General features: G+C 34.8%; 1 protein-coding gene across 9 annotated transcripts in view; it reads left to right on the plus strand.

Moving 5' to 3' along the window:
• Positions 1-14,764, plus strand: part of LOC109700892 (calcium-responsive transcription factor) — an 83,033-nt gene that overhangs the window by 1,421 nt on the left and 66,848 nt on the right. For 5 of the 9 annotated variants that reach the window (XR_012447341.1, XR_012447340.1, XR_012447346.1 and 2 more), the window contains 6 exons: positions 4,449-4,603; positions 10,432-10,550; positions 11,381-11,419; positions 11,800-11,896; positions 13,630-13,736; positions 14,403-14,630. Coding sequence is in view for 1 of the 9 variants with exons in the window: in XM_074071446.1 (XP_073927547.1) it covers positions 13,659-13,736; positions 14,403-14,630 (306 nt within the window). In the remaining 8 variants the exon portion in view is untranslated. Of the gene's footprint in view, positions 1-741; positions 914-4,448; positions 4,604-10,431; positions 10,551-11,380; positions 11,420-11,799; positions 11,897-13,629; positions 13,737-14,402; positions 14,631-14,764 lie in introns of all 9 variants that reach the window. The other 4 variants (XR_012447342.1, XR_012447343.1, XR_012447347.1 and 1 more) reach the window with 3 other exon arrangements.

Below are 14,764 nucleotides of genomic sequence, written 5' to 3' on the forward strand. Positions count from 1 at the left end.
TTTGATCGTAATTTGAATGAAAAAAAAATAATTAGGATACAGAAAATGAATTCAGCAGTATATGCTTTTTTAAAATATAAGACTTCAATTTGCAAAGCTGAAATATTGAACTCACTAAAATGCTTATATTATTTGATTGGGGCCTTTAGTTAAAGAAAAATCAGTTGATAAGTGTTGCAAAAGACCAGAACACCCAGTACAATGTTTTGGGTTTTCCCTACAGTGATTAAATGTGTCATGTTTGTTGTTGCTTCCAAGCAATACCTTGTATAGCTAATGCTTTTACTTTTGGGATTTTTCTTAGGTTTAGTTAGAACATTACTGGAAATTTTTTTTCCCCCAGTACTGAGTATTAAACTCAGGGTTCAAGCTTTCTAGTGCTCTTATCACTTGAGCCACTCCTTCTCCCTCTTTTCCCCCCAATCCTTTTGCTTTTAGTTTGCTTTTGAGATAGGGTATAGTGCTTTTGCCTAGGCTGGCCTGGGGACTGAGATCCTCCTACCTCTACCTCCCAAGTAGCTTGGATTACAGGTATATGCCACCATGACTATCATAAACATTCCGTTGTTTATCATTTCCTATGTGGGTCTCATGAAGATACATTGTTACCTGGAAGACCACAGGGTGGAAAATATATTTTTCTGTATATAATAGCATAGTATGGTATAGGATAAAGATGACAGTAGTATAGTATAAAGACTGCGTGGGCTTTGGAGTCCTAATTTTTTTTTTTTTTTTCAGTGCTAGGGATTGAACCCAGCTCCTTGTGCATGCTCTACCATTGAGCAATATCCTTTGCTCTTGGTGTTTTGAGACAGGGTCTTACTAAGTAATTCAGGGTGGCCTTGAACGTCCCTGTGTAAGCTCAGCTGACCCTGAATTCATGATCCTCCTGCCTTCATATCCTGAGATTGTAAGTGCACTAATACACCTGATTATTTTCTTTCTTTCTTTTTTTTTTTTTTGGTGGAACTCAGGGTTTCACACTTATGAGGCAGGCACTCTACCACTTGAACCATGCTCCCATCCCCCACTTTGTATTGACTCCAAACCTAAAGGTCTGGGATCTTAAGTCATTACGGTTCTACCTTTTCAGAAGTTTTGCTCTCCTTAGTTTCAGTTCCTTTCAGAATCATCCCTTTGCACACCGGGTACCCACTCTATAGATACCAGGCTGTTAATTGCTTAGTGCCTTCTTGGGTATCAGATCAGTATCAGTGCCTGTGCTCCACTAACTGCAGGAATCACGATGCTGGCAATTCAGCAATTCAGATAAGCCAGAGAAGCTGTAAAGTGCTTGAGTGAAAAGGTAAAATGTGCATACAAGTCTCGGTTCATTTCTCCCCCCTGCCCCCACCCCCTCCCTTACCACCCACTCCGCCCCCTCCCTCTCCCCCCCCTCAATACCCAGCAGAAACTATTTTGCCCTTATTTCTAATTTTTTTTTTCATTTTTCTTTTATTATTCATATGTGCATACAAGGCTTGGTTCATTTCTCCCCCCTGCCCCCACCCCCTCCCTTACCACCCACTCCACCCCCTCCCGCTCCCCCCCCCCAATACCCAGCAGAAAATATTTTGCCCTTAGTTCTAATTTTGTTGTAGAGAGAGTATAAGCAATAATAGGAAGGAACAAGGGTTTTTGCTGGTTGAGATAAGGATAGCTACACAGGGCATTGACTCATATTGATTTCCTGTGCGTGGGTGTTACCTTCTAGGTTAATTCTTTTTGATCTAACCTTTTCTCTAGTACCTGTTCCCCTTTTCCTATTGGCCTCAGTTGCTTTAAGGTATCTGCTTTAGTTTCTCTGTGTTAAGGGCAACAAATGCTAGCTAGTTTTTTAGGTGTCTTACCTATCCTCACCCCTCCCTTGTGTGCTCTCGCTTTTATCATGTGCTCATAGTCCAATCCCCTTGTTGTGTTTGCCCTTGATCTAATGTCCACATATGAGGGAGAACATACGATTTTTGGTTTTTTGAGCCAGGCTAACCTCACTCAGAATGATGTTCTCCAATTCCATCCATTTAAGGTAAAAGTTCTTAATAAGGAAGGGTAAAGTTGTGTGCTGACATTAGTAAGGTCTACAGTACAATAAACTTTTGAAAGAGATCATATTCATATAATTTTATTAGTTATTATTATAATTATTAGTTTTAATATCTTACTCTGCCTAATTTATAAATTAAGCTTTAGCATTGGTTTGCATGTGTTAAAAAAAAGTATCTATAGTGTTCTGTATGGTTTCAGCCATCCACTTGGGGCTTGGAACATGTCACCCGAGGATAAGGGGGACACCTCTGTCCATGACAGCTTTTATTTTATTTATTTATTTTGCAGTACTGGGGTTTGAACTTCAGGCCTACACCTTGAGCCACTCCACCAGCCCATTTTTGTAGTGCTTTTTTTCGAGATAGGGTCTTGCGAACTGTTTGCCCAGGCTGGCTTCAAACTGCGAGCCTCCCAATCTCTGCCTTCTGAGTATCTAGGACTATAGGTGTGAGCCATCTGTGCTCAGCAGCTTTGATTTTTTTTATCTATAAATAGATAATAAGCTCACTTTAGAATCATTGTAAAAATTGGGTGTGGGGGGGAGGTAGCCCAATAATGTAATAATAATAATGTAATAATGTAAGTAAATGTAAAAATGATAACATAAAAAAAATTGTAAAAATTAAATGAAATTATTTTGTAAAGCTCTCAAAGAACAAAGAGGTAAAGTTATGAATATGTGAAAGATAAGAAATGGGTAGAAACTAAGATCACCTAGAAGTTTTTAGGGAGGGCAAACCTTAAATAAGAGAAGCATTGTAAATATCAGCCTCAGATTTTTTTAAATAAAAAATTAAAAGTTCAAGTAGGTCATTGTTCATATATATTTATGTACATTTAAAATTTTGATGTTGATTTAACTTGCAGCTTTTTTTTGGCAATACTGAGATATTTGTTTTGTTGTGTTTTGTTTTTTAATAGTACTGGGGTCTGAACTCAGGCCCTTGCACTTGCTAGGCAGGCACGGTACCAGTGGAGCCATAGCCACAGCCCTAATATAACTTTCGAAATCCCTCCTTATTAAAATATTTGTGAATGAGAAGTCTTCATTTAATTTTGACACCACTGATTCATAGTAATTTTGTACAGAACACAAAAGAAGCAGTTTGTCATTTACCTATCTAAAAGATGAGGGAAGTTATATTTTCTAAAGTACTTTTTAGCAATTGAACAATATTTTTAATGTAGTTAATAAGATTTGATACTGATATTGAATGGATTTCAAAATCCTTTAACTCTTGGTACATTAACCAAGGTACCTGGACTTAAAGTAATACTAAATTTCAAGTGGCTCACAGCTTGTAACTTCTACTTGGGAGGCTGAGATCAGGAGGATTGCTGTTCAAGGCCAGCCTGGGTAAAAAAGTTTTCGAGATCCCATCTCAATGCAGAAAAACCGGGCATGGAACCTTATGGTAGGAGGATCTCAGTGCAGGCTGACCTGGGCAAAAAGTAAGATCTTATTTATAAAATAACCAAACCAAAAAAGTGCTGGAGGCATGGCTCAAGCAGTAGAGTGCCTGCCTCTCAAGTGCAAAGCCCTGAGTTCAAACCCCAGTATGGTTCTAGAAAAGAAAAAATCCAGTACTGCCAAAAAAAAAAAATTACACCTGAGAAAGTTTTGAATAAATGGAATTGCTTGTTGAATAAAATCAAAACAGCAGTATGCCAAGTATGAGCCTTGATAGATAAGAGTGAAAATAGCCTAGTCTCTTTCCCCTGCCATCACTGCCATGCATTTACTATTTATAAATAATAAAAGGCTTTTTTTCCCTATAAATAACGCTGAAGTACTAAACTTACAATTTTTTCCTAATCTTTATTTTATGTAGGATAAAATGTACTTTTGTAATGTTACATTCTGAACAGCAATTTGTTAGAAAAATTGTGTTTTTTGAAGTCTACTTATTGTCAATTATCTAGACTCCATATTTAATAGTTCTTCTGCTCCTTTTATCCAATCCCAGTACTTCTTATTTCAAAAATAGATTTATCAGTTCTAGGATTGGGGACATGGGCATAGGGAGGGAAGCTTTTATTTTTAAGCTTCTTGTATTTCCAAAATATGTCCTATTTAGTAAATATTTTTGATGAGAAAAATATATGTTACTACAGAGGTCTTTGTTTCAGTTGTAGTTGTAGAATGTGAGAGCTGAAACAAAACCTTATCCTAAATCCCTAATTTTAGATGAGGAAACAGGCACAGAGAGGTTAAGCCATCTAACTCAAGACACAGGCAGTTAAGTCAATCTTAGTCTTTAGTTCTCTTTGACTGAGTTGATTGACCGTTGTATCATATGAGGCTGGCAATGGCTATTTCTTAATAAAACCTGCATGATGAAATCTAGTAGTTTATTTGTAGAAAAATAAAATATATATTACATACCTTTTTATTACAGAGAAAATGCTACTGTGAAGACACAATTGTAGCTTTCACATAAATGAAACTACCACTATTATGATTTAGTACCACCAAAAGGAGTGATTTCAATGAACAAAAAATGGCCAATAGAATGCTGACACCTGGAATTTAAACTTGAGCCACTACCTGAAGGTAATTTTTTTGTTTTAGATGTTTTGAGATGATGTCGCTATGTAACCGTAGGTGGCCTTGAAAACAGTCCTTCTGCCTCAGCCTCCCAAGTGCTGGAATTACAGGTGTGTGACACCATGCTGGACTTTGAAAATAACAACTTTATTAAAGTTAAATATTTTCTGTTATATGTTAATGGAAAAGCAAAATTATACTTTCTATATAGGTACTTTGTTCTATTTATGGTCACCACTGGGGGGAAAACATCTTATACCTAGCTAATATTAGTAGTATCTTTATTCTTAACAACTTCGACATATTTAATTGGGAGTTAGGGTTCATAATTTATAGCATGTACTGACATTGAGGATAGATGGGGAATTGGTATTTTAAGTCATTCTACAATGTCAGGATTGAAGAAAGTAATGTAAATTATCTTTTTTCCATTGGGCAAATTCTGACAAAGGTGATTTGTGCTCAGCAGTCTTTATCAATGTCGTTTCACACCTTTATTAGAGTACTTGCCTGGGATATGTGTACTCCCCTCGGTCTTCACTATAGCAGCTAGCTCACAACTGCTGGATCGTTTTCCCAGTCTTTGGCTAATCTTCTCATTCCTTTGACATTGTCTTTACAGAGAGCAGACGTTTTTAATTTCAATGAAGTCCAGCTTTCCAGTTACTTCTTTAATGGTTTGTGTCTTTGGTGTTGTGTCTCAAAAGTCATTACCGTAGCCAAGGTCTTCTAGCTTTTCTCCTATGTTAATCTCTAGGAATTGCATAGTTTAATTTTTCGAAGGATGTACTTGGTCTGTCTAAATCCGTTTTTTTGCATGTAAGTGTCTCTTTATTCTATCACTATTTGTTGAAAAGACTATCCTTTCTCCACTGAATTACTTTTGCTCCTTTGTCAAAGATCAGTTGAGAGTTATTTCTGTGGATCTGTTTTGGGGCTCCATTGTTCTGAATTCCATTAATCTACTGGCCTAGTCTTTTGATAATATCATATTGTCTTCATTGCTGTAGGTCTGTAGTTAAGTGTAATCTTGACGTTAGGCTGGATCAGTCCTCGTTGTTCTTCAGCATTGTGCTGGCCATTCTGGGTCTTTTGCCTGTTAATATAAACATTAGTATGAATTTGTTAGTAGGTACAAGATAACTTGTGTTTTGATTGGAATTGTTTTGAATCTGGATCAAGTTGGGCCTGGGGTTTGAACTCAGGGCTTCACACTTGCAAAGCAGGCACTCTACTGCTTGAGCCACACCTCCAGTCCATTTTGATGTCATTAATTTTGGAGATGGGATCTTGCAAACTGTTTGCCCAGGCTAGCCTTGAACTGCAGTCCTTCCAATCTCAGCCTCCCAAGTAGATAGAATTAGAGGTCTAAGCCACCAGCACCTGGTTAAGAAGTGATATCTTACTATTGAGTCTTCTTATCCACGCATGGAATTTATCCATTTATTTAAATCTTTGATTTCTTTCATTTAAACTTTGTGATTTTCCTCAGAAGGTTCTGTGCATATTTTATTATTTTTATAACTAAGTATTTCTTGTATTTCTCTCTCTCTCTCTCTCTCTCTGTCTCTCGTGTGTGCTCTTGCTCTCTCTATGCTAATGTAAATATGTAAATAGTATTGTGGTTTTTTATTTCAATTTCTAATAGCTCATTGCTGCTATATTGGAAGGCAATTGAACTTTTGGTTGTGACTTTCTATCCTGCAACCTTCCTATTATTACTTATTAGTTCTAGAATTTTTTTGTTGGAATTTTCTATAAAGAAAATTGTGTCATTTTGTTTTTATTTGGGGGGGTATTTTTTTCTTTTTTGATATTGGGGTTTGAACTCAGGGTTTCACATTTACAAGGCAGGCTTTACTGCTTGAGCCATACCTCCAGTCAAAATTATGTCATTTTCAATAAAGACAGGTTTATATCTTCCTTCTCAATCTGTGTAAATTTTATTTCCTTTTTTTATTGGTTTAGTGCAGTGTCTAGGAATTCTGATAATGAATAGGAGTAGTAAGAGAGGGCATCCTTTTTTACCTTCATCCCAGTCAGGAGATAACATACGGGTTTTTTGTTTGTTTGAGACAGAGTATCACCATATAGCCCAAATTGACCCTAGACTCCCAGTCTTTCTGCCTCAGCCTCCCAGAACTGGAATTATAGAAATACACTACCATGCTTGGCAGCATAGACTTTTGTAGGTGTCATTTATCAAATTGAGAGAGTTCCCTCTATTCCTAGTTTGTTGGTGTTTTGGTCATGAATGGTTGTTGGATTTCATTAAATGCTTTTTCTGCACTTATTTATATGATCATATGACTTGTGTTGATATGATGCCTAATATGATTCTGATGCCTATTGGTATGATGGATGACATTAATCTATTTTCACATAAATTGAATTAGCCTTTTGTATCTGGAATAAATCTGACTTGATTGTAGTATGACTTGATTTTTTTTATAAGTTGCTAGATTTGGTGTGCTAATATCTTGTTGAGGTCTTTTGTATCTGTGTTTATGAGAAGTACTGATCAGTAATTTTCCTCATATATTTATCTGGTTGTGTTATTTGTGTAATGCTGACCTCATTGGATGGGTTAAAAAGTGTTTCCTCTTTTTATTTTCTTGAAGAGGTTGTAGAATTTTGGTACATTTCTTCCTTAAGTGTTTGGTGGAATTTACCAGGGAAACTTAACTGGTACATTCTATTTTGAAGGTTTTTAATTATTGATTCAGTTTCTTTTACAGATATGGTTCGATTAAGATTATCTGTTATAATCTGTATTAGTTTGTTATTGGTTTTTTTCGAAGTAAGCTTACTTTGTTTTTACAATTAAATATTCATGCTGATAGGGCACAGGGGCCATCGTATAGACACGTTCTGATGTTTACACTCTAAATGTAGTAACAAAACTTATTCTCACTTCTAAGTGTAGGGCTCTTCCTGAAAGTGTGATTTTATTTCTACAAAAGTGTTCTAGAAATCTTCAAAAATCTGTGTTTGTTTTGAGTATTAAGCAAATTCACAATGGCAATTGATGGTGAACCTGCTTTGTTCAGTCTAATGACAGTTTTCAGTTAGTCTCAGTACCTTTTCCTTCTTTGAAGTAAATCCATGAAACTCCTGTTTTATCCATTAAGCTTTGAAATTTGGCAATAAAGTATAATCTTGTTATCTGTTAGTGATCTGAATTGAATTTTCCAAAGCTCTTTAATTCTCAAAAAATTTAGATTTGTGGAAACAGATCAGTAAATCTGAAAAAATTTATTACCCTGCCATCATTTAAAGATAATACTTTACATTAATTCTCTGTATTCAGGTCAGTTTCATTTTTCATAAATTGATTTTAATTAGCAAACATGAGTATATGAGTACATTTAAAATGTTCACTTCCTCTTTGATACAAGGCCCTAAGTTCAAACTGCCTCTCCTTCCCTCAAAAAAAGCCTGCAATTTTAATCAGGATTATATAAACACATAGATCAAGTTAGGAGATTTGATATCTTAGTTCATGCTGAGTATTCCATTCCATGGCATATTTCTATATCTATCTATATCAATTTGTTTAGAGCTCTCTTTACTCCCATCTAGGTTTTATAGTTTCCAGTGCAAAAGTCTTGCATATCTGGTCATTTATTCCTAAATTTTTTTTTGCTAGGTAGTTGCTATCATACTTTGTTGATACAAAATTCTACTCTAGATCTGGGCATGGTAGATCATGCCTGTAATCCTAGCAGAGATCCTCTCAATCTCTTTCTCCAAGCTAGCTGGAGAAAAGTGGTAGGGTGCTTACCTAGCAAGAATGAGGCACTGGGTTCAAACCCCCCAAAACCACACACACAAAAAAAAAAGTTCTAGTCTAAACTTGGTCTTTGTATTGGGTTGTATTGGGTTATATTTTGTCCTATATTTAATGAGAAACAGAGTTTATTGCTTACTAGAAAGTACTACCATTAGAAAAGTATCCAGTAAAGTACCCCTCTCTGGGCTGGCAGAGTGGCTCAAGTGGTAGAACACCTGCCTGCAAGTGTGAGGCCTTGAGTTCAAACCCTAGTACTTCAGAAAAAAAAATACTACTTTTCAGCCTACTTTTTTCTAAAGGACCTCAACCATATTTCTTTGGATTGCCTAGTTTTTTTTTTTGTAATTCTGAAAAAAATAAAGTTTTATATAGAAGGACTTGTGTTTTTAATGGTATCTTTAATCGTACAAAATGCATTTAAGTTTCCTTTTATTAAGGTATTTAATGGGTTGAATTTTATCAAATGAATTTTAAATGTAGCTATTGAAGTGATGTTTTTCATGGTGCCATTCATGGATTTTCTGGTTGTCTACTTTGCAGTTCTGGGAAGATCTCAGACTGGTCATGATGTCTTATTCGTGTTAGTAATTCTGGAATGCACCTTTCCCCACATTTTTATGTCTCCAAGGTTAGGAGATCTTATAAGTAATCATACTTTATAATTTCTCTTAGCCAAAGAGCAGGTGCAGCTGTGTTTTTGCCAATAATAATAATGATGATTATGATCATACTAGGGATGAAACCCAGGGAGTTGCACATGCTGAGTAAGCACTCTATCACTAAGCTAAATCCCCAACCCTTGGTTTTTAAAGACAAGGTCTTGCTATGTAACTCAGGCTGTACTTGAACTTGCTATGCAGCCCAGACTAGCATCAAACTTGAATCTTCCTGCTTCTGCCTCCTGACTGCTGGGATTACAGATATGCATCACCACACCTGGTACATAATTTACACCTGGTAATTTTAAAAAATTAGTTTCTGGAGCTACTGGCTTCCGGGCTCTGCTGCAGAGCTCTAGCTATAACCTTTCCTTTCTCTCTAGTAAATCCTACTTCATATAAAAAAAATTAGTTTCTGGAGCTTAGAGATAGTGGTGGAGCCCTCCCTTGAAATCTAATAAATACAGGGAAGAGTTTTGGATGGAAAAAGCAGATATCAGCCATATTTTTCAACACACCCAAAGGTGCACTAACTAGACTTGTTCTACATAATTGCAAAAAAAAAAAAAATCTTAAGAGCCTAACAGCCTAGTTTTTATGTTCCCATGCATGTTTTTTTTCCCACAAAGAAGATAGCCAAGTGTGGTTGCTCATGCCTGTGGTCCCACCTACTTAGGAGGCGAAGATCGAGAGGATCACAGTTCAAAGCCAGCCTGGGCAAAAAAGGCTAGAAAGACCCCCCTTCCCAACAAATATACCAGGCATGGTGGCATGTCCCTGTGATCCCAGCTACCTAGGAAGATGTAAGTAGGAGGATCACAATCTGAGGCTAGCCCAGGGCAAAACATCCAGAACCTACCTGAGGAATAATTAAAAGCAAAAAAGGGCCTAGAGGTGGAGACCAGGTGGTAGAGTACCTGCCTTGCAGTTACACAGGGTCCTGAGTTCAAGCCCCATTGCTGCCAAAAATAAATAAATAAAAAGATCCTTGAGAAAAATGGGCACCAGTGATTCTCAGTTGAAAGTGATTTCAAGGAATCAGATTCTGAATACAAAGGAATGAATTAGTGGATGTATTTATATTTTCCTCTTTATATTTGTATAAGAGTTTTGTATGGTAAAAATCTGTTTAAATTTAATAGACCCTTTAGGAAGTATGAAATAAAAGCTCCAGATGATAAGAAATCATGTATCATTGTTTCTTTCTGTTTTTCTGTCTTAGTGGTACATAAAATAATGGTGTACTTAAGTTCAATGGCATTTTAGATTTTGATGTAATGCAGCATTTTTTATTATACATTGCTGGATTTTGTTCATTAGGATTTTTTTTAGGATTTTTAAACTTTTATGTTTGATATTTACAATATTTTATTTCTGTTCAGGTATGGTGAGGCAGAAAGATGAGGAGACAATTACTATTGAAAAAATAGTGTATTATCCACAGTACCCAAGAAAAGAGGGATATGCCGTACTACAAAGGGCCACACAAAACACCACCAAGGTTAGTAGCAGGAGAGAGGGTATGGGGAACTGCAGATGAAACTTTATTGTGGTTCTTGAGAGGAAGAATGGATAAAGCAGCTTAAGAAGGCTAAGTAGATTTAGGATTGGCTAGTTTGAACAGTTTCAGTCAACTCTGGAGTATATTGGTTGGGATCTGGTCCTAGGGTGAGTAGGGCAGGGGAGCAGTGTCCCAGATGATAAGCGTCCCATAAAGAAGGTGGTTGGCCCTTCATGAACAAAAGAATTGGGACTGGTTTGGGGGTTTCCTGCCAGAGTGGATGTGGGACACTATGGTTTTCAGTACAACAGTTTAAAAAAAAAAGGTAGTTGGGTAGAGATCCTTGTTTAGATTAGTTATATTTTATAGGAAGGGGGGTGATATTTACAAGAGAGTTGGCTATCTCTAGGAATTGGTTAATCCTGGGTGGGGCAGTTCTTCCCTAGTCAGCTTGGCTCCAGATATCAAAGCTTCAGATACAGAAACTAGAAAATATAATTAATGTAACAATTAAAATTACCTTTTAAGTTTTCTTCCTTATACTATCCTTGTCTTTTTTTTTTTTTTTTTTTTTTTTGGTGGTACTGGGGTTTAAACTCAGGGCTTGCACTTGCTAGATCTTTGTGCTACTTCTTAAGCCATGCTGCTAAATCTGTCTTTGTCAGTTTTGTGTCTAGATTATACTATCCTTACAATATGGGTTGGGAATTATATCTCTTTACACTACAAAAGAGTTTATATAAGATTGCAGTTATTTGTCATGTCTTGCCCTGGTATTTGTTTTGTGGGAAGATTTTTCACTATTAATTCCATTTCTTTAATGTGTATAGGACTATTCAACCATTAAAATTCTTCTGGAATTTGTTTTGGTAAGTTTCTAAAATAGGAATTAGTCCATGATGCCCTCAACTTTTTAATATCTACTTTTGTAGTTAGCCTCTCTCTCTCTTTTTTTTATTCCTGATATTTTTCATAGTGTTGTAAAAGTGCTGCCTCTAGTTTCAAAACATTTTCATCACCCCTAAATCTGCTCTCTTTGTGTATGAACTTATCTGTTCTATTTGTGTATGAGTTATCTGTTATATAAAATAGAATGATATGTGACCTTTTGTGACTGTCTTTTGTCACTTAGCATAATGTTTTTTAGCTCATCCATGTTGTTTTGTACCAGTATTTCATTCTCTTTTATGCTGAATAGTATTCCATTGTATGGCTAATATAACATTTTATATATCTTTTTTTTTTTCAGTGCTGGAAATTGAACCCAGGACCCCATGCATGCTAGGCAAGCCCTCTATCACTAGGTCCACTTCCAGCCCTCCACTCATGATATCTGTACCTTTATAGTAAGTTTTGAAATCTGGTAGTATGAGTTCTTCAAATTTATTCTTCTTTTTAGGATCATTTTGATTATTCAGAATCCCTTGAAATTCCATATGCATTTTAGGATTGATTTTTGCATATCTTCACAGAAGGGCATGGAAATTTGACAGGATTTGCATTGAATCTGTAGATTATTTTGAGCAATATTATCATCATAACAACATTGTCTTCCAATCCATGAGCACAACACAACTTCCCATTTATTTAGGTCTTCTTTGTTTTTAACAATGTTATAGTTTCACTGTACAAGTATGTCACTTCCATGTTTAAATTCGTTCCTGAGTATTTTATTCTTGCTTATGCTCGCTCCCACATTTTACTTTTCTTTTTTGGGAAGTTTACTTTTCTTTTTTGAGCAGTGGCTTGATTTTTGTTGCATTCTGTGGCAGAGCCCAGCAACAAAAGATTTTGTTCTAGATCAACTTTGTATTTTTTTGTTTTGCAGCAAAAGAATCTTTTACAGTAGCTAGTCTGCCATATTGTCATTAGTGGAAGTCTTTTTTAATTTTTAAAACTCATTGAAAATATTTATACATATGTATATTATATATATATGTAATGTATAAAATTCAAAAGAAGAACAGAAAATTAAAATCTCTTTTTTTATTATCCAAAAGGTTAAGTAACTACAGATTACAGGTTTTTTTGAATTTTTGTAATAAATTAGATCCGAATACAAGTAATTATTTAAAATATTAAAGGTGAAGCTCTTTAAAGATTTTATTATTTTTTTTGCAAAGATATTTTTTAGCTGTTTTTTAATCCTATTAAAATAGGACTGATTTTATAGCCTTACAAAATCTTCCCAGTTGAAAACTACTGTACTACGTTCAACTGACTCAGAGTTTTGTTTTATACAATTTTTCATTTTCCAAGCTTGTCAAGCTAACATTAAATGTTATGAATATATATTAATGATAAGAATTATGTAAAATAGTTACTTTTTGTGATTTCAGTTACCTGCAGTCAGCCATGGTCTGAAAATATTAAATGTAAAATTCCACAAATAAATATCTCATGAGTTCTAAATAACTTTTATTATAATCTGTCATCATACTTACTCTAGTTTATTAATTATTATCATTAATCTTTTATCGTACTGCTCTATAAACCTTAGTATAGATGTATATGTACAGGAAAAATTACAGCATGTATATGGTTTAGTACTATCTGAGGTTTCAGGTGTCCACTGGGGTATTTGAAGAATATCCTGAAGGATAAGGGGAGGGAAACTGCTGTATACATAAGCCTCTTCTACACCAAGTTATATAAAATCTTTTCTAAAATTTCTTAAATTATATAATATACTGTATAGTACACCTAACTCATATAATTGAAAACCTTTATTTTCATCAAATTGTTGTATGTGAGTAATTTAGAATTATTTGAAAGAGTATAAAAGTACTTCATTATACAAAATCAATTTTAATAAGCCAGAATAGGTGTGTAATTGAGCATAGAATGAAGGAACTACATAATCCCATTTTTAATCTGCCTTGATTGTATTCTGGTACCTTTGGAAGTCATTTAATAAAAATTTTGATTTCTTATGTATAGAATAGAAATTATTTTTTCTACATAATATAAGGTACCACAGTAGGAAAGATAAAAGATTTGTTTAATATAAAACATTCTACTAAAATGTTACATTTTTAGTTGATAATATGTTTAAACTCTTTCATCTATTAAATGATAGGAGAAAATGGAATTGAGTATGATGCCAGCATGGAACAGTGTAACAGCTCATTAAGAGTCAACTGTAATGATGGCGAAGAGTCAAAAACAGAAGCTCAAGAATTTGAGGTAGGGATTCAGCTGGGAATTTTTATCCATTCTTAGGCAAACCAGCATGCCATTTAATTACTTTTCACATTTAAAGACTAGTTCTTCAATGTTTCAAGACTTTTAGTGTGATGAGTGTGGTGGCACACACCTGTTTTCCCAGTACTCTAGAGGCAGAGGTAAGAGGATGGTGAGTTCAAGGCCAGCCTGTATTACATAGCAAAACCCTGTCTCAAAACTTAAAAAATATAATTTCAATATTTTTTTCACGTATCCTATCATATACTTAATTTAATAATAATTTAAATTTGTAATACAAAGTTTTAAATTAATGTTTAGATATATTCAAAAAACTTATATACAAAGAAAATCTGTATGTCAAATTATATTTCATCATTTCTGGATGCACTCCCATGTACAATTTTATCTTAATAAAATTGAGATAATAAGATACAAAATAAAAATCAAACATTTCACTTAACCAATCCTTTGTGTGAGCTGGAATGCAGCACACACAGGCTCTGGATTCAATACCCAGCTTTGCAAAAAATAATACTTTGCAAAAGTAAAATGAACAATTAACTGAAAATTAATGTCTTCCTGTTTTTATTACACACATTCTATTTTTTCTTAAATAGTGATCATATGTTTTACAAAGACTGAATTGATTTTTTTTCTTTGCAAAAGCATCTGACCTGTATGGAGTCTGGGAATCCTTCCTTTGAACAAAATGATTCTTCTACAGTTTTACCAATCACTATTCCTGAAGCAAATGATTCACTCACATCACAGAATACATCAGGTCCCCTAACTCAGACACAGACTCTTTCTGCAGAGCAATTCCAGATAGTGGACCAAAATGGGCAACCTATTCAATATGAACTTCAGTCATTGGGGGATTCTAGTACACAGATGGTGAGTATATTTTATAAAGAACCATATTAAGCTGTTTATCAGAATTTATTAGTCTTACTAGATGACCTTAATTTCTTGACTCTGTTGATTTACATTGTGCTGAAAATACTGTTTCTATAATTTTCATTTTTCTA

Source organism: Castor canadensis, chromosome 4, assembly GCF_047511655.1.
Source record: "Castor canadensis chromosome 4, mCasCan1.hap1v2, whole genome shotgun sequence".
NCBI classification, from domain to species: Eukaryota; Metazoa; Chordata; class Mammalia; order Rodentia; family Castoridae; genus Castor; species Castor canadensis.